The following is a 27388-nucleotide window of genomic DNA, read 5'->3' as shown; positions in this document are numbered from 1 at the left end:
TCCGGCTCAGCGGGGCCGGGCACACATCGCGGACAGGAGCATCGGGGTGCCCTTGGGCACGTCCCAGCCGTGCAGGCTGGACATGTATTTAGAGGATACATACAGCCCGGCTTAGTGTGCCTGCAGTGTGTGTGCTCTCCCCCGGCATCGCTGGAGAGAGGTTTAGGCTTCTTACACCCTCTGCGTAGCACAACGGAGCTTCCCCGTTCTCGTCAGTCCTATACTGGTATCTGTATAAGGCGCACCCCGCGCATTTGTTTCCCCCGCGCACGGAGACAAATCCGTCAGTTTTGTATCAGAGCCTGATGGAGGTGTTTAAAATCAATTCACAAAGCCCATCTGGGAGTCTCTTTTTTCACGCTGAGAAAATCCGAAATGATTTAAAGGAGCGCCCTGCTCGCGCTTGACAGCCGAAGGCGAAGGTCCGTCTCCATCTTCGGGGGGGGGGGGGAATGAAGACACACACGACATGACATGGGAAGGGGAAGGCAGGGCATTTTCGGTGCCTCTGCATATGTATGCGTTTGGGGTTCCCTCCCCCCCGCCTCAGCTGGATGCGTCAGTATTTTTCATTAAACCTCTGGCATGCAATAAAATATCATTTGGAGCTTTAAAAAAATCCCTCAATTAAAATGTACTCTGCCCTTAAAAGACGAAGTCGATGGCGAGATTAGAGAGGGAAAGAAGAAGGAGCCTTTCCGTGGCAGCATTTCGAAAGTTTATTCGGAGGGGCTGTGAAGCACAGAAACCCTCCCGCGGGGAGCACTAAGCAGTAGCCATGGGGTGGGGAGAGGAGAAGCGCCGGGCGGTGGACGGGGAGGGTGCGGGCTGCCTGCCCCGCTCTGCCCTTCGAAGGGCTTGCTCCGTGCTCGGAGCTGCGCCGGTGCTTCCCACTGGTAGCCTATCCCGGCTTTTCCTGTGTTATACGTGGTGGGTGGTTATATATGCATCTATACCTATGAGCGTGCGTGTATAATGTCTGTATATTCGGGGAAAATCACCTAGCCAAAGGAGGGTCAGGAGGAGGCGAGCGGCAGACAGGGATTGATAGCGGCTACCTGCTGCAAGCGCAGAAAACTCTCGCGGAAAAAAGAGCGAATTAAAAAAAAAAAAAAAAAAAAAAAAACAAAAAACAAAAAACAAGAAAACAAACACAAAACAAAATACCAACAACAAAAAAGTAACTTTGCAGCTTCACCGCCGGCCCCGCCGGTGGTGGCAGCAGCCCCGCGTGGTTTCCTAACCCTCCCCGCTGGGTACGGAAAAGGGATGGGAGGGGTAAAAGGCTGGAAAGTTTTCCGAGTTTCCTTTCTGTAGCTCAGTAGAAGCCGCGGTGAGATGCTAGAGAGGAACGGGGCAGGGTCCGTCTGTCTCTCTAAGCGAGGAAGTGACCGCGGTACCTGCGGAGCCCTCTGCCAGCGGCCAGCACCCTCGGGTCCGGGGCGGACACGGGGAGCTGGGCGGGCTGTCTGTCCCTTCGCTCCGTGCCTGCGGGAGCTCGGGGCTCCCTTCTGGGGCCGCTGTCCCGGGCGCTTCCTCCAAAGCCGCGGCTGTCGGGGCTGTGGCGCGGGCGGCCGCGGCACCGGAGCTCCGCTGCGGCTCGGCCACCAAGCCCCGCTCCTCGGCGCGGGGGCGGGGCCGCCTGCGCGCAGCTCCGCGCAGCGCCGGAGCCCCAGCGCGGCTCCCCGCGGAGGCGAGAGGCCGCTGCTCCCCGCCTGCCGGAGCCCCGCTGAGCCCATTGCCCGCAGCCGCGCTTCGCCCGCCGCCTCTCCGCCTCCTCTGGCGCTCCGCAGGTTCCCGCGGAGGGAGCGCGCAGAGCCCCGGTGCGCTCCCGGTGCGCTCCCGGTGCGCTGCCTGCGCGGGACGCTGCGGAGCCCCGGCGGCTGCCGGCGGGGGGCGCGGGGCGCGGCGCCGTCCCCCGCATCGCTCCCCGCGCTGCTGAACGAGCCGTGACAGCCGCGGGTCGCCCCGCGCAGGGAGCAGCCGCTGGCTTGGGAAGCTCTTCCCCGGTAACTCTGGATGCCAGAAGGAACGCCACGATTTCTTTACAAGGGGTGTTTGCTGAGCAGGGGTTTCTGTGTTGGAGTTTCTTTTTGTTTGTTTCTTTGTGAGTTTTCTTTTTGTTTGTTTTGTTTGCTTGTTATCTTTTCTTTCTCTGATGTGCTCACCCGTTGCTACGTGATGGAGAATTACTGCCAAATAAAAAGTATAATGAATTGCAGCCGTAGCCTGCTGGTGCTGAAACGGTTACATTTTTGGTGGTACCTTTTTTTTCCAGGACCATTATAAATGTTCTTGTTTAACAAGCCGCCGCATACACCACCTGCTTTTCTATAGAAAGTGTTACAAAGTAAAGCCCCTTGAATCCAACCTTAATGACATAAGCAGGTAATCTTTCTAGAGGGAGACTATCAAACTTCCTTAATGAGTAGTTCCACTTCATTACTGAAATACAGGCCTTGAAGCTACCTTTTTGTGTTCAGCTAACATTCCATGTATTGCTGAATGAATTTTTAGGCATCTTTTTAGTAATTCACTGTAATTTTGTATTAAATTCTCCTTGGAGAAAGGGCCAAAGCTAGAATTAAAACTGTTTTGTTAGACCTGCAAAAGTTGCTTCAAGTTACAGTCTTAAGTCACACATCTAAATATCTTAGACAGCACAGAAATGCTGTGTATGAAGTTATAAATAGCCTATTAGCTAAAGGTATATGGAGTAGCTTCAAATTAGGAATGCTACTAAAGAGCTGGTTTATTAGGCTGTGATTAACCACTTTTGGAGGTAGGGTTACATTTAGCTAAAAATAGTTGTGGTGCTGCTAGAACTGATGTCTTTCTGTAAATAAATGTCACTATAATGTGAAGATTTTAGGATGCTATTACCATAAAGTGAATTAGTCTGATTTTGTGTATGCGAGGTGTAATTGCAGAGTCTTTTATTTTCTCTATTCCTGGTCATCATTTATTTGCAGAATTATTGCTATTACCTGTGAAATAAAAATACTTGTGAAAGTATTTTCATTTTGACACTCAAAAAAGATCATTGCTTTTTCAATGTGACTCTCAGCGAGGTATAGACTGGTCCTGTATAAAACAGCTTGAAAATGTGTTGAAATGTCTGTGTGCTTTAAGCTGATTGTAATGACCAGCATATGGAAAATGTCCTTATGAAAAAGGAGAGGGAGGGAGCATGGATCTTAATGACTGATTAATAGCACTTCAGAGCACTAAAAACCCCTCACTTTGTTTTAAGCAATGAAATTGTAAAGATTTATGTATTTACTCTTATGTATAAGCAGATATGTGTATCTGCTTCTATGTGAATTGTAGACAATCATTTGTCTGTTTACAAATAAATAGCCAGTTGGTGTTGCAGCTAATTTTTTTAACAATAGGAAAAAGAAATATTAATCCGTACAAAAATTATGTTAATTCTATCACTTTTTAAAATTTGTCTTTTGTTCCTTAGTTTTAAACCCCCCCGTGTTATGTTTAACAAGCTGTGGATTTTCATTTTTTTTCCTTTTTTTAGTAATACTGCTGGACTCTAAAGCACAACAGACAGAGTTGGAATGGATTTCCTCTCCTCCCAATGGGGTAAGTACTGCAGGCAAAACTTAAGTTCCTAAAGATGAGTAGTCAGTTTATCGAAACAGCTGAAAGACCTGCTTTAAACTAGTTCCCCCTCATATTTCTCTCAGTAATCATACCAAGTGTTTATGGTTTCTTCATTTTTAGAATGAAACTTCAGGTTACACTGTACAAATGTACAAGCCAATTAAAAGCAAGCGGCTCTTTGGAAACTTTTGTTACTTTTTTGTTTTGTAGTGTATTTCTTTGTGCTGTACAAAGGATTACACTGTATATTTGTAACACAGTATTTTAAATCACTTTTTTTTCTTCCCTTACTAACAACAGATCTGCTTCTGTGTGGAAACTTTCTAAAAATATGTTTTTCATTTTCTGTAGAATGGGTGATCATAAATTTGTTTACGATGTTTTCTTTGTAATTGAATAGCACAGATTGAAGTGCTCTAAAATAAAAACATTTATACTGCAGATGTGTTTGAAATGACATTCCAAACTTGAAACATCCCCAAGCCTTGAGGAGCTTGATATCTGGAACTAGGCATGAATTATGTGGTTAAGGCCATCTCCAGCTTGTGTACAAATTAATCTTTTGGCATTCTATTAAATGTACCATTGTAAATTACACCATTATAAAAATGAGATGTTTAGAAACATCAGTTTTATTGTCTTATTTATTAAATATATAAAGTTGGAAAATCCTGCTTTCAGTCTGAATTAAAAGTGTTACAAAAACTTCCTCAAGCCTTGAGGAAGAACATTTTCAGAAAGATATAATGGACATATTGTCCTATCTTAACTCAGTCCTACATGAACTTAGTCTGACAAATCATAAATTACATGGACAGTTCTTGCTCATGGGCACAGTCTTGCTGAATCTGATGCCTTGCATGAACAAGAACTTGGGGGATCAGTCCCTTAATCTGCAGTTCATTAAGAAATCTGGACCCAGAAGAGCGTGAAGTGTAAGTAGGGATATAAAAGTGTAACAAATCCTTTAAATAAGAAGAATGAAAATGTGGAAGTGTCTTTCTTTAAAAGCAAGATTGTAGTATCAATACAAGCATAAACTGGGAACTAATCTAAGGACTTCAGAGGGAATGTAACATGGGCTCAGTGTGTATGATGGCCAATAACCTCAGCATTAAGGTTTTGCACTGATTAAAGCCTTTGCCAGAGGAGTTTGGAAGATTACCTTGGTGGCACTTATATTAAGCTAGCCTGTAGATAATGAAAGACATGTCAGCACGTGTTGCACATCATCATACTGAAAGATGAAAGGAGAGTCCAGTTCAACAAATAGTGAAAAGCGAGTTTCAGAGGTAGAAGTGAATTTCAATGACAAATTAAAAGTGAATCAAAACTAATTGCTAGATTTGCATGTGTGGAAGTGTTCAGAAAAAGTTGTCTGTGAATTAACATAAAAGTACCATTTTAATAATGTAATTTTGAAAATAAATGTTTTTATAATTTTAATTACTGAATTATTTACTATGCAATAAAGACTTCATGGGAATGAGCACAGAAAATTTTGAAAGAAACTACTGCTTAATCACAGTAGAGAATATATCAGTCAGACACTCGTTAAATGCCTCATTCAACTGCAAATGCTACATTTAACGCTGTTAGGATAACGAAGAAGTTAAAATACCATAAATTGAAACCAATAGAACAGGGCATATTCAAACAGATTTGCATGTATACCACCATATTTTGCAGTAAGACAAAGAAAAGTGGAGTTTTCTTTCTGTGAAATTGTTCACTATAAGAAAACTTCAATGAATGGTGACCTCACCTGCCATAGGTGAAAACATCTTGAAGTACTGATTTTTTTTTTTGCTGCAGACACTCTGATTGCATAATTGCATCAAAATCACATTTCCCTAATTTTTTTGCTTTGGCAAAATATGGAAAAATAGTTCCAGTGCTTAATGCTAGGGATCAGAAAAAGTAGTGGTTCTTGTGTGAAATGTATTATTTCCCTTGATTGTAAAAATAAGAATCTCTTTGATGCCAGCTAGTCTCATGTAGTAGGATTTTGACTCTGAGAAAACTCATTTGCATTGTATTACGAAGACTAGGTTGATTTTGTAAAATGTATTTTGTTTGTTGCCTTTTTTTGTTTGTTTGTTGCTTTTTTTGAGGAGAAATGGGAATTTGTTTTGGTGGAGCAATCTACATCAAAACTCAAGGAGACAGAGTTTGTTGTGTGATGCATGAGAGTCACTTTCATGTCAAAGATGGAATGCATTGTCTTACTGAATAGCTCCTTGCAGAATCTGGCTTGGTGTTTTAAGGGAAGATTACTTGCACAAGATAAAATGTAAAACAAAAAAAACCCCAAAACCATCTCAAAGAAACCTCAAAGGACTTAGCATTACCTGGCAAAATTTTAGGCTTTATGCCTTTTTTGTCATCTTGATGGGATTTTTTTTTTAATGGGGAGATGTTTTTTATTATCGTAATCTAGCCAAAACCCTCTCAGTCCAGGGTCCTGTTTTTTCTAGCTCTCATAGAGGTGAAAGAAATTACTCATTTAGCTCTAATAAATCTGTTATGAAGATGGACATTCTTTTGTTCAGAGGTTAATACTCTTCCATATGCAATCACTTCGGTTAACTCCATGAGCATTTAATAATCTATTTCAATAATTTAATTCCATATGCATATAATATATAACACTGTATATATCTCATCTATATTAACTGTAGGTCCTTGAAATGCGCTTTGATATTTACAACTTCTGTGCATTTCAGCATCTGCAGCTGTGATATATTTTGTGGTGATAACTTCCAGCATCAATTCAGCCACATCTGTTTTTTCCTGAAACAGACAACAACGTGAAAATGGTCTCATTTGCTGTCAAATAGGCTTGCAGAGTAATGTGCACTGTGTGGCTCCTGATCTGGGAAGCCAGTGCCTTCCGTGCTTGGTTGCCGGCATGAGGAATGTCAGTGGATGCTCTCTCCTGCAGAGGTGCCGACTATACGAGTCCCACAAAGCACTTAAGCATGTGCTTACCATTAAGCTCATAAGTACAGTCACTGATCTTAAGCGTGAGCTTAAGTGCATTATTGACACGGGGCCAGAGGGCTGAGTGCCATCCAGAGAAGTCATGGCTGCCTGCATCCTGGGGTGACGATAGCTCACCCCCCTCCTCTAATTTACTACAGCTGCAGTTTCTGCAGGCACTGAAATGTTACAAGAAATGTGAAAAAAGGTGAGAGAGGAGGATTGTTTTGGTTACACCTGGGCAGATCTGCCTGGTTGATTTCAGTGGAAGGTTTGCCATTGCTGGAGGTGCAAATTCCCACGCTACCAAAGGCTGTTAAAGACTCTGGGATTGTTAAAGGCTTACCAGCTCGTTACACAGTTGGTAACTTAAAGAGAGAGAATCAACAAAACTCAGGCTTTGAACCAGAGAGCTTTCAGTCATACAGGTTGTTTGTAATTCTGTATGTAGTCTCATGGTTCATTGGAACTCCCAGCTAAATGAAGTTTGCCCCTTCTAATAGGGTTGCAGCCCCTGGATAAACAGTGGCTTACTTACGTTTTCAGTTTGTAAATAAAGCAGAAGGTACACTGAAAGAAAGGGAGACAACTAAAATGTTTTCTTTCTTTCAGAATTTTAATTCTGTCAATTTTCTCTTGCCCTCTTTCTATGCCACTTCGATCACATAGGGTGAGAATCATCTGACTCATGAGTTTCAGGACCTGATCCCATGCTTTCTATACAACTGCAAGTTTCACTGGAAGCTGTATATGCACGAGTTTTATGTACTTTAATGCTAAGTAATTTCAGTTTCTAAGATTTCACTGACATTAGGTTTCTTTGGAAGAGAAGCTGCCTCACACCTTTTGTTCTTTGCTCACTCAAAAACCATTGTGACATTAAAGAAATGTGTGTGAGCGCAGGGTGAAATCAGAGCTTGGTATGTTAAACAGCCTTTTCTGAAGCCCATTTCAACTATGCCCATGATATGACAATGATTTTTAGAAGTTGTATGTGGGAAAAACATAAAGGGAGAGAGAGCCAACTCCTGCATTAATATATATTTCTTCATTTAGGTGCCTAACAGTATTTTTAACAACTTACTGTTAAAAAGAAGGGAAATGTGAGTTGTGCAAAACTTTTTTAAATACTCAGTAGTTACAACTGGTGATATACTTCTTGTTTATTACTAACTGTTTGTTATCATTTTAGTGGGAAGAAATTAGTGGACTGGATGAAAACTACACTCCTATACGAACATACCAGGTATGCCAGGTGATGGAATCAAACCAAAACAACTGGCTTCGGACTAACTGGATTGCAAAAAGCAATGCACAAAGGATTTTTGTAGAACTGAAATTCACTCTGAGGGATTGTAACAGTCTTCCTGGAGTTCTGGGGACTTGTAAAGAAACTTTTAACTTGTATTATTATGAAACAGACTACGACACTGGCAGGAGTATCCGAGAAAACCAATATGTAAAAATAGACACTATTGCAGCAGATGAAAGTTTTACCCAGGGTGATCTTGGGGAGAGAAAAATGAAACTTAACACAGAGGTGAGAGAAATTGGACCTTTGTCCAAAAAAGGATTCTATCTTGCGTTTCAGGACGTAGGGGCCTGCATTGCTTTGGTCTCTGTCAAAGTCTACTACAAGAAGTGCTGGTCCATCATTGAGAACTTAGCTATTTTTCCTGACACAGTGACTGGCTCAGAGTTTTCCTCTTTAGTTGAAGTGCGAGGAACTTGTGTCAGCAGCGCGGAGGAGGAGGCGGAGAACTCTCCGAAGATGCACTGTAGCGCGGAGGGAGAGTGGTTAGTGCCTATTGGAAAGTGTATCTGCAAAGCAGGATACCAGCAGAAAGGAGACACGTGTGAACGTAAGTAAACCACAACTTGCTGTAAATTGTAGGTCATGATCTACCAGATTTTTAGGTTGTGTTTTTTTTTTGTTTTGTTTTGTTTTTTTTTTTTGTTTTCATTTTTTTTTCTTTTTTTTTTTTCTTTTTTTAAAGAGAAATGCATCATCAGTCTGCTTTTAAAGTCTTCAGATCCTCAATCTGTGAAGTTCATGCTGGTTAATCTAAATCAGTCAGTCTGTCTAATTATGAAAATCAGTGGTTGCACAATGCAGTTTTAAATTTAAAGAAAAAGGTTGAAGTCGTAAGTATAAAGACAGGTTCGGGACTAAAATTATTAACTGATTAATGTGTTTCTTGTACCTTTTGGTAAGGCTGAATAAATCATACCTATCGCAGAACATTGTAGCAATCACGTCAGGTATGAGTAGGTAAACAGTTTGTTCTTTCACATAATTATAAGGAAGCTAAAATGGATGCAGTAGACAAAATGGGTGTGGGTAGTAAGGGGAAGAATATACCCAAAATCAAAACTGAGCTAGAGGTTTGTGTCAAGTGTGTAAAACTAAATGCAAGACAGATATTTCAAATAGAATATCAAATTTTCAGAATAAAGTATGATATCCTTTCTATTATTTTTTTTGCACAAAACTCACTCTAAATTTTTGGCTTTCAGTTGAATCATTGTGATCATTTTAAAATACTAGCAGATCAGAGACTTGCAGTACAGAGTTGTATTTCCTGATTCAAGACTAATTCAGTTAACCATGTTCCTAGAATTATACTTACCCCTAGCCTTGCTGTTACTGGGGCTATAGGCATAAGACATTTCTGCTTAGCATGAGAAAAAATATTTTATTGCTTTACTTCCAGTGAGAACAAGAGAATCTGCAGTTTTTTTGGTACAAGGTCTATCATTTTTATCACAAGATGATACAAGGAGTTCTGTCACCATTTGTTTATTGCAAGATAGGCAGATGTTAGTTGATGAGAAATACTGTAAGTGAAAAAGTTGAAGAGCCCCCAGAAATCTGTGAAGAGAAGAAATTTACATCATCTCAAAAACAAAACTGGCAGTGCTCACTAAGTCTGAGGTGCCTCAGTCTGATGAAGACTTCAGAAACTGTAGAGGGTTTGGGACATCCTAAAAAAAAAGTAAATGAGTCTCTTTATTAATAGTTTGTCCACATGAAAAAACACAGTTCTGCTTTTGACGAGTTCCTATGAGGAAATTCAGGAGAAGGTGAAGTGAGTGGAGTTGATCTGAGGTCTTTGTAGCTCCACACAAATCTTTCATTGTTCTGTTGGGAAAGGATGAAGTCTTAAACACTGCAGAGGGTGATCTCATTAGGAGTAATTGTAATGTGAAAAACTGCCCCGGCAAAACTGTTCAGTAGACTGTATTAGAGGTCTGTTAAAAATATTAAGTGCTGTGTCCTGTAGAAGTCTGTGCTGAGGTTTTAGATTTTTTTTTATGAGTGACTGATTTTTTTCCTTTTTTTAGTTAATTTGCTCTTGATTACAGACCTAGTTATCTTTTATGTAATTAATATACTAATTTTATTTGACTTTCAATAAGGGAGAGAAAATATCCCAAAAAAACCCATGTATGTTAGGAAGGGAGTGGGGGACATGAGCTGAGTGAGCATGGCAGGGATGGATAGAGAAGAAATTGATGTTTGGTGACTGGAATTCAAGTAACCTGTTTTTTGAACAGGCTTCCTAATTTCTAACCGCACTGATGTTGACAAAAGAATTAAATGATAACTTGTACTTGAGCCTGGTGGCGTGCTCATTTGCAAGAACATTTCCTATTTTTGGCTTGCTTCCAAAGCAATCGCTAGGAGAACACGCTACTCTGGAAGCAGTCCAGGGGATCATTTATGGTATTTTTCCTCTTTTCTTTCAGTGATCCTGTTAAGAGTTTCAAAACAAACTCTGGCCCCATATTGAGGCAGGCTAATGTGTTGGAGAGGGAAAAGGTGGCGGGCAGGCGCTCGTCGAGTGCGCGCCGAGGCGGCAGCTCCGAGTCAGACCGATCTGGGTGACGGTGGCACACGCTTGTAATTGTGTCTGCGTGTCCTGTCTGGGCTGAGGATGTTATTGAGTATGATCAGCTATGTAGTGACCGATAATGCAGCTGGCACACTGATACGGCGTCTGTTTTTTGTGGCAGATATTGAGAGGAACTTATCTGTACATTGACACTAATGCAACTGGCTATCTGTTACTGTCAAGCTGTGTAACAGATCAAGAGGAAGCAAGTTGGTGTGTGCTTCCTTAACCCAGAGCTTTTGTAGCCCTGTCTGAGGGCTCACTTCTGCAAATACTTTGTACCTGGCATGCTGTGTGACTTCTTTGGGACTACTCAGGGCAGAAAGTATTGTGCTCTGTCAGGATGGGCAGACGTCTGTGATTCTTCTCTCACACTTGCTAAAGCTCTGCTGAATTAGCACAGTAGGATTGTCTTTTAAAGATACAGAATAATACCTTACCTGTTGTAGCAAAGGCAGAAGTAGATGACCACATTGTAGTTCCAAATATCTCTTCAGCCTGTAACTCAGCAGGGATTTTCATTTGTGTTACGCTAGCTTGATTGGCTGTCTGTGATTGAATAATGTGTTCCTTTTGCATACAGGTCCTCTCCTGTTTGTGAAATTTATTGAGTTCAGATACTAAAACAATTGAATTTTGATTTATACACAACTCTGCACTGGATGCATTTATTTTTTTTTTTTTTAATGAATGTAAGTAACTTGTAGTGCTTGGAAGGATAAGGAAGAAAACAATAGTGAGTGGTGAAACACGTAACCTGGAAAATAAGGTCTCCTGTGTTCCCTCTTCATTGCTTGATCTTTCAAACTGAGTTTTTATTTTTTTTTTTTCCTTTTGAATGTACACCAATTACTTCTCACTGTACAAGTGCCAAAGAATCCTTGTGACCTCAGTGGTCTAAAACATACGTAAGAGAGCCAAATTTCAGAGAGCCGACAAATGCAATTTAAAGCAAAATCTTAAAGCTGTGCGAAACAAACATGAGAACATGAGGAAACCAGGTGAGCCCCTGAACTTTCAGCTGCAGATTGTTTTGCTTATGTACAAGGAGACTCTTTCCTGAGTGTTGATCTTAGATCTGGAGTTTGTAGCACTAGACTTAGGTGTGGAAATCGTACATTTTAAATTATTATCTTGAAGGGTACCTAGCAGCAGTACCAGAAAGGTACTTACATGTATTTACTTCTTCTAACACTATATAGTGCATCTATTGTGGAAAAAATCCCCATCCAGTCAACCAAAAAACCATCATCCAACCAAGCAAAAAAACCCCAACCACAAAAAGCCAATGGACTTCTCGGTAACTGTGGTGGACTCCCGATAGGTCTAGCTTGGACTTTTCTCACAGTGGAGTTCATTTGATATGTTATGCATGTAAAGGAATACACTGTGATCAGTGATTGATATTTGAAGGTGAAAATAATTCTATGAGAGCTTCTACTATAATGTATTTTACATCTGTTTCATGTTAGTTGGGGGTGGAGAGGGAGAGAATTAAGTTTATTCAATCAGAGCAGTAGAGTGATATTTCAGAAGGTATGAAGCTTCTCTTAATAATTACTGAACTGAGAAATTGCATAAATCACTGGTCACCAAGTCCAAAAAATCAAATTCCTAGGGAAAGCCAAATGGATGCATTTTACTGTTAAACCTATTATGATACTGTATGCATTAGCAGTTGTTTTATTGGCCTCCAAATGAGGAGGGGATTATAGCTATTTGTACATTTTGTCTTGGTGAGGTAAAAAGGGAGCTACAGGCTTTTCTTTCCAAACTTTGTCAAGTGCTATACACTGTGCCAAAGAGCAAGCTGCTTCTGTTCCTTCTCTTTTTTCTTTTTGGGACAAACATTTTATCTCTTTGCTTTGTGAGATATTACTTGATAACAGATCCAGAAACTGAATTTGCCTTATGTGCAATGTATTTGCGGTAAAGTATGTGTGGTTGCAGGGTTTGTTTTTCTTTGGGTTTTTTGTTTTATTTTTTTGGTTTTTTTTCCCTTGGTTTTCATTTTTTTTTCTTTCTCGTGTGTTTTCTTTTTTAATGTTACTCCATTTAGGAGTTTATGTGCCACACATTTATTAATAGAGGACAATGAATTAAGATGGGAATGTGAATAAGTTGTAATTAAAACAAATATTACTGTGCTTCCCAAAAGCCCAGGTTGCACATATTGTGAATTGGGTGTAGAGTTCAGCTCAGGGTGTGTGTCACAGAAGATGTGGGTGACCTGCAGCTTAAGTAACCTATGCTGACATTCCTGCATTTTCAACTTGAAAATTTTTTGCTTTGTGAAGATGGGGAAAATGGTAGAAAACTTTTCAATGGCATTTATATCATCAGGACTTTAAATGTTTCCTCTTTTGAAGAAGAGTTACCTTTCTTCCATTTGCTTCCAAAATTACTCTAGGGAAGAGAATGTAATTAGTTTCAGCTAATTGAACCTGAGCAGAGAATGAGGGTATCTCTGTGTCACTGAGTCTTGTCATTTTCTCAGAAGCCCGTAGAAGTTCAACACTAGAGCATCTATCTCCTTCTCTTTTTATTCCCTAACATATTAAATAAGTTTTCTGTTCCTTTTTTTAAAAAAAGCCAGTGGGATATGATATCAGGCACCACATACAGCTGAATCTTAACTATTTGATTAAAAAAAAAAGTTTAAAAGGTAGGTATCTTTGCAAAGGATCCTAGCAGGGTTCCGGAAAATAAACCAGATACTTTAAAGTGAAAGTAAGACCTTTTAGCTAGATGGTCAAGAATTACTGAAGATGCTTCTAGCATGAAATAGCTTTAATTTCTGCTTCAAGCCCCCTTTTATAATTTGTAGAAAGTTGAATGTTTTGGCTGTCATTCACCCTATAGTCTTCTGACTTCTCTTCTTGTCAGGGAGGTGTGGTACAAATATATATTTTCCTGCTATATCTTCCTTTCAAAACAGTCTAGTGTTCATAAAGAGGATGGTTTTTACAAATTTATTTGTCTCTCTTATGTAATTTGGATTTCTTTGACGTACTTTGTTGATGTTCTTCAGCTGCTTTCTGGATGTGAAAGCACAGGGGATAGAAAGGGAAAGGAGCTATGTCCACTGTTAAACATGATCTCTTTGCAAGTATTTTCCAAATGAAGTAACACAAAATGGCTGGTGTTCTCACTGGTCAGGACTGGCCATTCCCTGAAACAAACTGATGCCTTCATGCTTCATAAAATCTGTTTCACGTCTCTTCTGTGTTGTCTTTTGGCCCTAAGACACAATCGATTTTATGTAGCATTGCTTTGCCTGAAGTATCTCAATTAGTTTGATAAGTCTGATTATAGGGAGTCATAGTTTCGTGATACAACATTCTCTCCCAAATGTGACAAAGAGATGGGAGAAGTAAAATTATGAGAAGTCAAAGTGATAAGTAACGAAGGCAGTCAAAACCATCTAGTTTTCATTGATAATGCCATCAGAGTGATCCTTAAAATGAATTAACTGCAGAGCTACTGACAGGTTTAGTTCCCAATAAACTAGTAGCTTTGCTCCAGAAGAACTGAAAGAGGTGAAATTGCAGATGCCAATGGGCAATCAGGAGCCCACATCCTAGAAGTGAGGTTGTTGGATAATGGAATTGAATGTAGGGCTCTTTCTCTCTCCAGCCTCTTCTCCTCTGCCCTCTGGCCTGCCCCTCTTCCCAGCTTCAGCTGTCTCCAGGAATTAATTTTAGTTTTGCATTTTACTTGAGGTTTGATGAATACGAATTTCTTCAACTAAATTTGCTGCATGGCTGTTGTTTGGGTTTTTTGGTCAGATCAACTGCTGTGCACAGATTTTGAAATGAAAACAAAACAAGCAATGAAATTTAAGAGAATTTTAGTAATACCTCCTTTAGTTACAGGAGAAGCACTAAAACTGTCTGTTTTACGGGTCTGGGATGCCACTGCTGAATTAGCTACGGTTGCTCAACAGCTGGGCCATTAACTCCTTAGCCATAAAGTGTATCTGCTGTTTGTTCTAAATGAAGCTTTAGTTGGTATTTACAAGTGGAATCTCATCCTGTCAAGTCTGTTGCCCAAACCATACGTTTTGCTTCTGAAACAAACTTTCCTGCCCAGAAATCTTTTGTGAAGGGTGCAATAGGCGTCTAATGGCTTTGCTATCGTTTTCTAAGTTTGCTATGTTTCTAAGTATAAATAAATTTTCCTACATGAAAAAGAATCTGCTTGCTTGGAAATTCTGAGAGGGTTTTTTGATTTGTTTGTTTTGGTGTGGGTTTTTTGGTTTTGTCCAGGGTTTCTGTTAACCTCTCAGAATTAGCCACTAAAAATAAATCAAAGTATTTTTCAATTTCTGAGTACAAATGGGAGAAGTCACATATAATCCTCATTAGGAGTTTCATAAGTGTACATGCATTCCATTGAATATGACTATTAGCTTTTTAAGAAAAAGTGAAGCAAAACCCATCCAGAAAACAAGGCTTCAGGAACTGAGAAAATAAAATAGTAGGTTACAGAGAAACTGAAAGTAGGGATCAATTAATGGAACAACTGATCACAGAAAAGAGAAGAACATGTTAATAACTACTTACCCAATTACTTTATGTATCTGTAAAACATCTATTATATCTGTGGTGAAATGCTATTGAAAGTTGTTCAAGAAGGCTGTAGTTGAAAGTATAAATTTTTCTTTGAAAATAAGGAAACCTAAGGGCTGAATTTGCGGTTTTTATTTAAGAAGTGAGACAACCATATGGCAAGATCTATGTTTGGTACTGAAGCTGAAAAAAAAAAGGAAATTATGTGGGCAAAAAATGTGGGCAAAATGTTTGGTTAACTAGACTAGGTTTTGAATTTTGATGCATCTGTAACTTCCTCTGTTATTGTGAAAATATTTGCTCCTCAGCAACAGTTCCTATATATTAAGCAGTATTAAATCCTTAAGAATATCTTTCTGTTTTTATTTGAGAAACTGTGGAGATAGTTTTAGTGTAAGTTTTCAGTTAATATGCTTGTACTGTAGAGTAAGAAGTTAATTATTGCTTCTTGACTTAGCTGGCTTGCTGTGTACTGTGCAAGCTCTGTCTGCAATGCTAATTTAGTTATTGCAAACAATAAGTTTTACACAGTTTATCACAACAAACTGTGTGTATTGACACTTTTTAGACTGAAAACAAATAAAACATATTCAAATTATTATCTTTAAAGTCAAAATGGATTCTTTGAAGTTTAATATTAAGCTATAAAAGTATATACATATAACTTAATTGTGTTGTTTTTTGCCTCTCCTAGAGGTACTATAATTATTACTTCTATAAAAAAACTTAAGACTGCAACCAAATCGAGAGTAAAACAGTTTGTAGGAGTTTCCTTTTTGAAGAATTAGAAAAGAATATTCAGGGAGCTTATTAAAAGCCAAGTACTTGACAGGAAAAAAATGTAGATGATTTCTACTGTAATCCTTCACAGAGTGCTGTGGCATCAAAGAGAATAAAAAAAAAGGCAGGTTCACTATTTAGGTCAGCATTACCTGTCTTTAATTTCATTAAAAAAACCCTATTTACAGAATGGTGTGTCTAATTTCTTCTGTAGCATAGCATTATTGTGCAAACAGCAGCAGTAGCAAATGCATTTAAGGCATTTTTATTTAAGACATTCGTGAGAGAAGCTTTTATCCCTGTGCACTTCCTAATCTTTGTGCTGCTGCTGTCTGTCACAGTGAGCTCTCTTGCACCTAATAATAATGAAAAATATATGTTATATGTGGAAGTGAATAGTATCCAGTTAATAGTTCAGCAGAAACTGTGGTAATCTTGTGTTTCATTTCTTGCTCTCAGACACGTCAGCAATGTGTGCCTGGTGGCTCTGGTGAATGTATTTTTGTATACATTTCCATTCATGACTGCTTCTGACATCACAGTCTCCCTAAAAAACACAACACACCAACAAAAAGGAGAGTGTTTGTTAAATATGTAACACTTTTTTCCTTCTATTTTTCTTCATTAAGAGATTTTCCATTTAGGAAAAATTATCTCCTTGACCATACATTCTCTTTGGAAAAATTTGCTTAATATCAAGCTAATTTATAAGTCTATTTCAGAGTAGCAAAGGCAACCAAGTATAAAACTTGCATGCAGTAAGAATTGGGCTCAAATACTGTATTTCTTGAGTTTATATCCTGTCAGGGCATGTATTTGTACATTTTTATTTAGCTGGGTGGCCCTGCTGCTTGTCTTAAGGAGGATAAAGTTGCTCAGATCTCCAGCAAACATCAGGGTTTTTTACCCAGGGTAATTTGATACTTTAATCTCGTAATTTTCATGATTTGGGTTAGTTACATGTGTCTCTTGGCAAGACATGGCTCTCCTGCAATAATAGTACCAAGCATTTTTCCAGTAAAAGTCTAATTAACTGCAATTGTTAATACCATCTGATACCAGTACATACCTCAAATGTGTGTGATTGATGGGAAAAAGAGGGAAGTACATGATTGAGAAACATAATTACTGTTAATATTTTGCAATGCATTTAGTATACATAAATGCAAAAGTTATTTTTTGTTATAATTGTGAAGTACACTAAGGCTTTAGAGAGGCTGGAGTAAGTCTACAGCAGGCTGGCTGCTGCTATTTTTTTTTATAAAACAAAATTCTGATACTATGTATTACCATAAAAAAACATACTGAGAAAGTGTAAAAATGCGGTTTCTACTTTTCACTAAACAAGTTATAAGTGTTTTAAGGAGGTAATGCCTAATGCAGGAAACTATCTGTAGAATTGCAGGCTGAGGCACCATCCCCAAAATTTAATGGAAAGAATCCTATTAACTTAATGAGAGTAACATCATATGTTGATGTTTTCCTACTGAGGAAAGTGCTAAAGCTTTAGGTAAGTGTAAGCATATACTTAAACTTGAAACTTCTACGTTGATGAAACATATTTAAATGAATGCTTTATTAGAATTTTAGGAATTGCAATATTGTGCTGCTATAAATGTATACAGAGAAGTGAATATAAGCAGGACCCTAAAACTCCACTGATGGTACATTTCCCACTGGTGAAATATATAATCTCTAGCATAATTAGTGGCTATAACTTGTTGTTATTCTTTCCTTGCATGTAGTGAGTATGATATGTCATGGAGTGTGAGCACCAGATGACTGGTGTTCATTTTGCAGTGGATGGAACACAGTGGATTAAACTCATGTGAGGGGGTCAGGTGGTGTTTGGCAGGTGACTAAAGGGGTGTCCTCATGTGGCCTCATATGGCTATATGCATGTGACCTGCTGTACATCCATTTCTCTGTCTCACTGCATGTGTCCTCAGAATGTGACTAAACTTCAAATGGCCCCTGAGAGTTGCTAGACCTAATTTTTTCTCAAATGACCATGTATATGCTTTATTTCCAGTCTTATAACATATTGTACACAACATATTATGCACATATTGTGCATATTTTCCTATGGAAGTGTAGACCCATTTGTAGGAGAGGGCAGGATATCCTTCATCCACTTCTGATGGACCATCAAAATAAAACTCAGGAGTTGTATGGAGCTTGTATTAATGACCTGATCCACTTGACCTGAAAAGTTGAAATAACATGGGACCTCCAATCCTCCAAATCCCTCAGTTTACCAGCTAATGTTAATTTGTGGGTAGTAAACATAGTATTTTTTTTACTTCCTGATTGTACCAGGTTGGTTTTTTTAAATTTTTTTTAACTAAACTATTTAAATTGTTATATGGTTATATTTTGAGAAAAAATGATACATTTAACAAAAATGTGTGTGGTGCATATTTGAATCAATCAGTTTGTGTCCACAGAGGGATATAGTTGGTGTTGAGAAACTCATTAAATCTCTAATATAAAATATTGGAGCCCTTGCTTAGCTACCATGAAAATTCTTAAAGAATGTTGGCAACTGAGGCTTTGTAAGTGAAGTTTATTGTATTCCTAAAAGTTTGGCAGTTTGTGTGACAAATGGCTCAGCTCTGTTAATGCTGGGACAAATTGCATGTTCAAAAATTTGTCTGTGGGACATGGTCTGAGTGGGCAACATGTGGCTGTGGTCCCTGGCCATATTTACATGATCTCACTCAACTCATGTTATCCAGGCTTAGGTCAATTACTTTTCTTGCTGAGGAGATTTTGAGCTTGCATCTCTTGCTACAAATAGGGTGTGCATGTCTCTTAACCAACATGCAGTCACTGCTAGAAGGTTTTATTAACTACTGCTGAAACTTGTTCTTCTCGTAGTGTAGCAGTTAGAACCATTCATATGGAGTGACAGATTCCAATGCCTTAGGTTATGAGCTTTCTTTTTCATTTATTTATTTATATATATATATGTAACACACAGACCTGTATATAAAATACAAACCATTTAATCTTCACTATTTGTGCTCTAGTGTTTCCAATGTTGACATAAATTTGTTTTGATTAATTATTAGCATTGTGTATATATGTATGCATTTATTAGGTGAATGGTAGAACTGGAGAAAAAGTTCTACTGATTTTTATTCTTTTTTTGCTTATAAGAGTGATGTGTTTGTGTGTCAAAGCAAATGGAGATGTATTGATCTTTTCCCTTGTTTCTGTTAGAATGTATAGCTTTGTTTGAAGTCTTAAAACATCAAGTAAGAAAATGTAACTAGAAAGAAAAAGATTGTATGGAACAGATTTTTTTTTTTAAAGATAATATTTGGTATTTTGTTTTTAATTTCTACATAGAGATAGTTTTGGGATGTGACTGCAATACTTTCAAAGAGATGGTATTCTTACTTGATTTTATTTTCTTGGATCAGGCCCATGATACAGCCTCTTAGCTGATATCAAACATTGAATCTTAGATATTTGATTTCTCATGTTTCAAAATGTCAATGTATTTTTTCTTGATGGATTTATTTGCACAGTAAAGAAATGAAATAAATCTCCATTTTATTTTTTTGTTCAATTTCTTGAAAAGGTTTGTTCCATATTGGTAGCTCTTCAGGAAAAAATAACATTCAATATATTATTTACTGAGTATATTATACTTGTGACATTGTTCTGTGCAAGAGCACATTTGTCCATTATACAGAGAAATTGAGAAATTGACATCTTTCAAAGTGTGGTCAGTTTTATTGGCACTAACTAGAAGAAAAGAGTAGTGATAAAGTCCTTCCAAATGATAACTACAGGAAATGGATATTGTTTTAACTGTTAGCAAATCCCAAAGCTTCACATTGTCACCTAATTATCTCACCTATGGACATCTCAGTTGGATTTCATCTGCAGACTGATGCTGGGAAGTGTGAAAGTATCGTGCTTAAAATCATAATCAGGGCTGAAAATCATGTTCCCTTGTGCAGATGGAGTAGAATTCTCAATCTGTGATCTCTGACTGTCTCTTCTCTTTACTTAACACTTATAATTAGTTGCATGCCACCAAATTTTCTGATTAAAGGGCGTAATTTTTTTGTCTTAATCATGTATATGCTTGTCTGTCTGCTTTTGTTTGTCAGTTAAAATAAGTCTCTACTTGTCCTGTTATTGAAAAAGTCTTGTCAGTGCAATTGCTAGTGAATAATACTGGTAAACAAGGGAGAGAAATGACATATTTTTAAAACAGTTTTTCTTTTCCCTGGGCAAATGCGACATAGGAGGAGACAATGACATACCTACTTTTGATCTTTTATCTTAAAGATTTTCTGTCATATTTAGAGCCACAGTCCTTGTGTACTGTGTATTATTGTTGTAAAAAATCATGTATCCAAGAAGATAAGATTCAAAATTCCATGACAAGTAGAGATGAATGGTTTTTAGAAAATAAAGCACAGGCTGATAGCACAAATGATGTGCAGTATCTGAGTAAGGGATTTTATTTCTCTCCTTAGTACAAGGACTAAATGAAAATGCAATACCTGTTCTCACAAAACAAACCCCACTTTTATAATTCTGCCATTTAAAGACATTCTATGTGTTTAAGCAGTGACAAGGGTATTCATTATTAATTAACATTCAGGAGATAACTGACTGTCAGTTGCCAGTCAGAGTGGAGCTTGGAAGAATGTTGACATTGATTGATGGACATTGTTCTGGGACTATGCACAAACAACCTGCTCAGGTCATCTGAATACACAGAAACATTACAGATCAGCTCCCCATACACAAAAAGCTCGGGCTGTCCTTTCTGAAAGAAGGATATCCTTCTAGGTGTCCTAGACTCATTTGATTTTTAAGTTAAGCCTTCACTTTCCTGCACTGTGGACCTGCACAGTTAAGAAAAGTTCATTTTAGTGTGGTAAATATAGATTAAAAAGGTTGCTATTCTGTTTCTGTTTATGATGGAGGTGCTTAAGCATTCAGCTTGAAGCAATATTTTTTATGTTGCTTTTTGGAGTGCTATATGTGCTTACCTAATGGATATATACTAATGCAATTTTTTCCATGGGCAGAAGAAAATCCTCAGCCCCTAGTGTAAATTATTTTGAAATACGGATATAGAAGAGGCGTTTCAATCTTGCTATCTCTATGATCTCTTCAGAAGTGAGTTTTAAATACCTGCAGTGATACCAGTTGTGTGCATCTCCTGGAATCAGTAGTGTATTTAGATTCAGCGAAGTGGAGACACCCTTATGGCACCCTCACACCTCCTTTTAAAGGGGGGTATAAGCAAGCTCTTAATGTGTCACATACCAATTCCACATACCCTCAGCTGAGTGGCCTGTGTGTCTGAACTCCTCCTGCTTCTTGTGGTGGGCACCTGCTCATACAGTGGTGGTAGTACTTAGCTAAAGAAACAGAGTATGGTGGTTTATGGCTGTAGAGGCTTTCAGGGAGGTGACACTTTGCTGTGTGAGTGAACAGCCTGGTCATCAACATATCATAAGCATCTGCTTCACAAATACTTACTTTTCATCATTTTTCTCAATGATGAAAAATGTCTCATTTTTTCTCATTTTTTAATATTTTGAATATGCTTCCAAATATATCACAGTTATTAACTAAGACAGAGGGCGGCTCATTAAGGTGATTGAAAAGGAGAGCATGTGAATAGAGCCCTTTTCCTGTGATTATCCATGGAGGCAAAGCTCCTGTGCTCTATTACATGACTCTGTAGGTTAAAAATTGGATCTGTCTCATCTTCTTTAAAATCCCTGTAACTTCCAGCTTTGGGAGACATCACAGTTCCACCCACTCCAGATGGAAGAAGCGTGCTGCTGGGAATCCCTTGCCAATCTCTGTCCCTGATAACAGTTTCTGAAACATATTGGGGAAATCTGTTGAGAGCTGTTATAATTTCATACTTGTGTGCCAGATTTCTTTCTCTGTTTCTTCCAAGTATCTGCTACTGGGGTTCCTTTATGCTTCTTTGGGGCTGGCAGGGTATTCCTGCAATGAGGCAGAGCTCCCTGCTTTTACCCAGTGGAAAAGGACACCACAAACGTTTCTGTTGCAAAACTGCTTGTTTTCCCTTGGGTAAAATCTTGCTTGCTTTATTCATAAAAAAAATAAATAATAATGAGTCCCTTGGGACTGCTTGTGAAAGTAAGAAAAACAGGAATTGGCCCCATGTCATAACCATCTGTTATTAACTCAAAGAGCAAGGGCCCAGTCTTGCAGTCCTTGCTAAAAGCAGTTTGTTTAATAGGAATTACTACAAATATGAAAAATGTGTGTTTTCCTCATTACTGTGACAATATTCCCTTCCTGTAGTGAAAAAAAAGTCATCATGAATCTTGGTGTACAATCACACAATTACATTATTTTATATTGCAGTAGGCTGTATGCAATAAACATCTCATTCCAAGAAATATATGTATTGCTGTATTTTCAAAAATCACTTCAGCTACTTTCACACATTTTTTTCATAGTACATCTTTTTATTTTATGACTGAATTATGACTGGGTTTTCTTTTCTACTGTTTTTATGACTGAGGTAAACATTTTTTGTATTTTTTTTATTCTTTATAGCAGCTAGTTTGAAAATGGTGCCATTTTTCCCTCTCCTTCAGAAGAGAATGTTTGATTTTTTTACTTGATGGATTCCCACACACTCTCCGATCCCCTCCCTCAATTATAAAAACAAGCGTTACTGGAGAACTGAAATAATTTGATCCATTTTGCCATGCCATGTCATGGCAGAGAGGTAGTTTTGGTGGCTGTTACTTCCATTCATCTGTAGGATGAATTGCTAAGTTGGATTGCCTTTTTTTCCCCCAACTTTGTGACCTCCTCTGTATTTTGTATTTCTATCTTCATATTTAAGGGATTATTGCACACAATTTATTACGAACTCCATATTTCTGTAGAGGATCAGCTTGATGTCTTCCTGCCCATTTGTTTTTCTATCAGTTCTAGTCCTGAGAATTATGCCCAGTCCTTGCAAGGTAACTTGAGCCATGAGTGTTAAAAGGAGCATTTAATCCATGCTCCTTCACTTCTGGCCATAAATCTGTTAGGCAGAACACGGGTTGCTGTAATGCTGTTGGTTGCACCTCGGTGGCAGCCAGTCCCCTGGCAGGCTGTGGTGCCTTTAAGGGTGCCTTTGAACAATCACTCTGGCACAGAGCACATGCAGCACAGCCCAGAATCTGGGAAAAAATATAAATTATGATAGGAGGCTGCATGTTTCCATGGTGTATGCAGAAAGACAGGAATTGCTGAATTGGATCAAACAAGTGGCTTGTCAAATCCATTACTGTTTTGCCAGCTAATGTCCAGTAGCAGATGTTTGAAAAAAAAAAGTGAAGGAACATCAGTTTTGCTTTTCTTCAACCCAAAAGCATTCTCTACAGCTCTGTTATGTCTGCTTTATGTCCTTTCTCTAGTCATTTTGTCATTCAAATTTTAGAATAATTTTCATTTCATGTAATGGATATGGTCCATATAAGCTCCTAGTGTTTTTTTGTGATATTTCTTAAGTTGGTGCCCTCAGATTGAAATAGACTGGAAATTCTACAGATGTTTGCATTATTAACTATTCAAGCCTTAAATTTATACTTTGAACTTGACTGAAAAGGCCCTTGAGGATCTGATGTAGAAGGATACACAGTAACAACACTAAATTGATTTCTCTGCACTTAGGGATGTAGATTTTTAACAGTTTGATTGGGAAAACAAAATTCATAATTTGTTTATTATGGGCATGTAGGACAAATACAGTAGAATTTTATTACAGGAACATTGCAACAACTTCTTTTTCTGTATTTATAGACACTTTGGGTTATTGAAGGGTTAACCCCCACCCCCCCAGGCAAAGAGGGTATCACTTTCCTTAAAATGCCATTGGGAAACTGAGATAAATGGTGAAGCATTTTCTGTGTTGACATGATGTTCGCCTGTCCGATTGCATCCTTCCCAACAGACAGCAGAGAAGCAATTACAAAAAAAGACATCTGTGCCAAGGTTTGGCTAGCCAGGGAGGGCAAGCTCTTGTGTTTAAGAGGTAGAGAATCCAATCGATGAAAATGTCTGGGCCTGTTAGCACCAATAAAGCTGAAGGCCACTGGGAAGCTCGGGAAGGGTCTTTTGTTGCGGAGATAGAAAGGAGGCCGAAGCTGTGACACTTGGGGAGGAATAGGGTCAGCCAGCACGATCATCCATCTTCCTCAATGGCAGCTTTCTGTCAGTTTTTAACCCTGCTCAGCAGAGGATCTAAACCCCTATTGTTGGCACCAGCCAATTCTCAGCCAAGTGTAAATGAAGTTAATATTCACTGACCTTATGCATAGCAAATGAAGGCCCTTGATGTCATCCTGGAAATAATGTTATCTGACACTTCAAAAAGCAGATGTTGGCAGGTTGTTTGTGGTTTTTTGCTGAGCCAGTACGCAAAGACGCATTGTTTAGGCACCTCGCATTTCAACTGATTTCCATAATAACCACAAATAGGCCTTTTTGACCTTAAATTGACATAGTTATGGTTTTAGTTTGCATATCATTATATGCTGCTCACAAAGCCTGGCTAACTTGCACTAAGTGGTCAGGGGGAAGTAGCTTGGTTCAATTAGATAAGAAATATATGGGTCAGTGAGCAAAATTTATTTATGCTGATAAAACAGTGAGTTATTAAAATAGTTTAAATAATTCAAAGCAGACATTTTTAGAGCAAAATGAAGAATAGTATTTTATTTTGCAACATACTTCCATGAAAGGAAATATGTAACAGAAGTAAAAAAAAAAAAATACCCCTTTCTGAGGTACAGACAGCTTTTATTTTGAAAGGCCTATTGCAAGCAATTATTAATGCCTTCCTTTGTCTTCAGTAATATTTTGTCATGGTGAAACATGATTATTTTAATGTTCTAATTACAGAAAGTTAAGTAATTCTTACAGGTTCCACTTTGCCAGAAATTTGTCTAAGACAGAAACATACTGGTGATATCTGCGTATTTGTACAGTGCATTTCATCCAGACAGATCCTCAAACCTTCTGCAGACTTCTAGAAACAGAACACATCCTCTTCTGTAAAAGCCAGTGTCGAACATATGTTGTAACTCTAGGGTGAAACATTATGGTTCTTTTTAAAGCACAGTGCTATTTCTCAGCAGCCTGTGGTTCTGATTCGAGGAAAGTTATAAACATGTACCACACATGGGAGGTGAAAAGTATTTGATTTGGTTTATTTTTCTTGTAAATTAGCTATAATTCTGGCTCATGTGTGCTTATCTTATGTGAGATGAGCATAATAACATATGGTCATAAAGTGCAGATGCAGGATGAGTAGTCATTATTAATAAAAATATTCAGCTGTATCAACCAATGAACTTGGCACAACCATGTTTTTCTCCTCTGCGTACAAAAGGCAGCAGCAGGTAACAGAAACCTAGAAAATTCTCTATTATGCCATGGTATTGGTGTTAAAAATATGTTTGAATAATAGTACAGTTAGCACCTTTCAGACTGTGATGCATTCCTGTCCTTTTGAAACAGAACTCAAAATATCATGACTTTTTTATTTGGTCAAAGAATGAGTTAATAGTTGAACTGAGAAAACCTGATAATCACAGTTGCTTGGGAGGCAATTATCTGACAAGCTGGCAAAGATGAGAAATAACAGAACAGATCTGCATCTAATTGAAATCACTCAAATCTGATCTTAAGATAAACAGTCCTAGTATTTTTGGAAACTGTGTTATTGATTGTGTTCTTCCCATCAGTTATGTTTGTTTGTACCTGTTAGAGAAGTGAACATGTTTCCTGTAGTAACAGATTTCCTTAGAAACTCATCAGCTAGAGATTTCTTGCTCGATATTAACTCACATCAGATGGGATTTAACAAAAAAAAAAAAAAAAAAAAAAAAAAAAAAAAAAAAAAAGAGAAATAAATTCACTAGGTTCCTGGATTAAATTTTAAGGAATTGGTGATTGATTTTGTTTGAAGTACAACATTGTATTTCATTAGCTTCTGGTTGCTTGTGTGATGTCTGTGACATATGACAGCTCAGTCATATAGCTCAGATGATTAAAAGGCTAATTTTAGTTTAGAACTGATTTTAACGGGGTATCTGATAGGACCAATTTATCCAGATAGATTAAATCAGATTCCCCCTCCCTGTCTGCCCCAATCTTATATTCAGTTTATTCCACAATTATTCTGAAAATACATGAAGTTAGCTGAAAATTTCTGAAATACAGAATTACAGCCAGCTACTGAACAGTGTGGAGAGAGCAATGAGCCAGAGAGCCCTGAAAGCAATGAGGCACCTTAGTGGGCCTTTAACAAGCCCTAAGTCTGCTAAGCAAGCAAATTAATTTGTTTAAGACTTTACAAAGACCCATTTCTTCTGTAAGTTATACTGAGTAATAACCAGATTGAGTCAAATTTTCGTTTTACTACTCTCCTGTAAATCGGTTCATTTCTGGCTCAGTTTTGTTAGTCTGTCCCTTTGTCAGGCTTTATCCTATGAAAAGTGTAGAATGCCAAAAGAAACATCAACCTGACCCAGTTCTGCCCTCTCCTCCAGCAGAAATGGATACTGAACTACAGAAGTTTATTTCCTATTTCTGTAAGGAGACTGTGAAAGAGAAATTTGCCTTTGTGAATTAACCCATGGACAGATTGATTCATTTCATCCTGTTGGTATTGAATATTGTTCTTATTTTAGTTGAAAGTTTGCAAAATGCTAGCTTTCCATGGGCAGGCCACTGAGGAAGTGATCCAAAAATAATATAAATTGAAAGTGTTTGGTTTAATGTACTTTTCTGTTTGTTTTGTGGTTTGGTTTTTTGTTTTTTATTTTTCCTTAAACAAAGCAGAACAAAACATGAAATGCTTTGGAGTAAATGTCAGCAGAAGATTCATTAGGGGATAGGGACACAGGTAGCTGGGGGTGTGGGGAGGTGGTTGGGGTCTCTCCTGCTGATGGAAGGCGCTACCAGCTGTGGGTTTGCTGCTGATGTTGGTGCTGTGTCTGGGGTTCTGATGGAGGAAACCTGTCAGGGACTGCAAATCTGAAGTTCTTGCATGGAACTATGTTGTTTTTGCTCCTGGTTAATTTAATCTGTAAGAGGTGAGGTCTTCAACAGCAGATTTTTTGCCTGTTTCTATTGTTTAGGATAATACATAATTTTCTGGACTCTGAGTCTCCACAAGAACAGTCTGTATGGATCCGAGTTCATTTGTATTGCGTTGTTAGCATGGCTGTGATTTTCTTTGACAGTTACATCAGGTGGGAAGAGATGAATGGAATTAGATATGAAAAATTGCTTTTTTCTCCAGAGTTTCTAGAAAACGTCTTTGAAGCTGTGCTGTGAAATCTCCAGCACGTCTGCAGATGATTTGTACTAATAAAAAGTAGCCAGCAAAACTCTGTTGGAGAAAATAATATTGGGAGAAAAAAAGCACAGAAAAATCAATTGCATGAGGAGATAGAATATTTAGTACTGACTCATCTTCCCTAATCAGTAGAAAAATGGATTGTATGACTAATA

The 27388-nt window shown here is 38.3% G+C and overlaps 1 protein-coding gene across 5 annotated transcripts in view; it reads left to right on the top strand.

Moving 5' to 3' along the window:
* Positions 1-27388, top strand: part of EPHA7 (EPH receptor A7) — a 180042-nt gene that overhangs the window by 796 nt on the left and 151858 nt on the right. For all 5 annotated transcript variants that reach the window (XM_063153027.1, XM_063153030.1, XM_063153026.1 and 2 more), the window contains exons 2-3: positions 3533-3597; positions 7793-8462. In XM_063153027.1, the coding sequence (XP_063009097.1) occupies positions 3533-3597; positions 7793-8462 (735 nt within the window). The remainder of the gene's footprint in view (positions 1-3532; positions 3598-7792; positions 8463-27388) is intronic.

The sequence above is a fragment of the Melospiza melodia genome, chromosome 3 (genome assembly GCF_035770615.1).
Source record: "Melospiza melodia melodia isolate bMelMel2 chromosome 3, bMelMel2.pri, whole genome shotgun sequence".
NCBI lineage: Eukaryota > Metazoa > Chordata > Aves > Passeriformes > Passerellidae > Melospiza > Melospiza melodia.
Note: the sequence above shows the minus strand (reverse complement) of the source record. Positions and strands in the feature narration are given on the sequence as shown.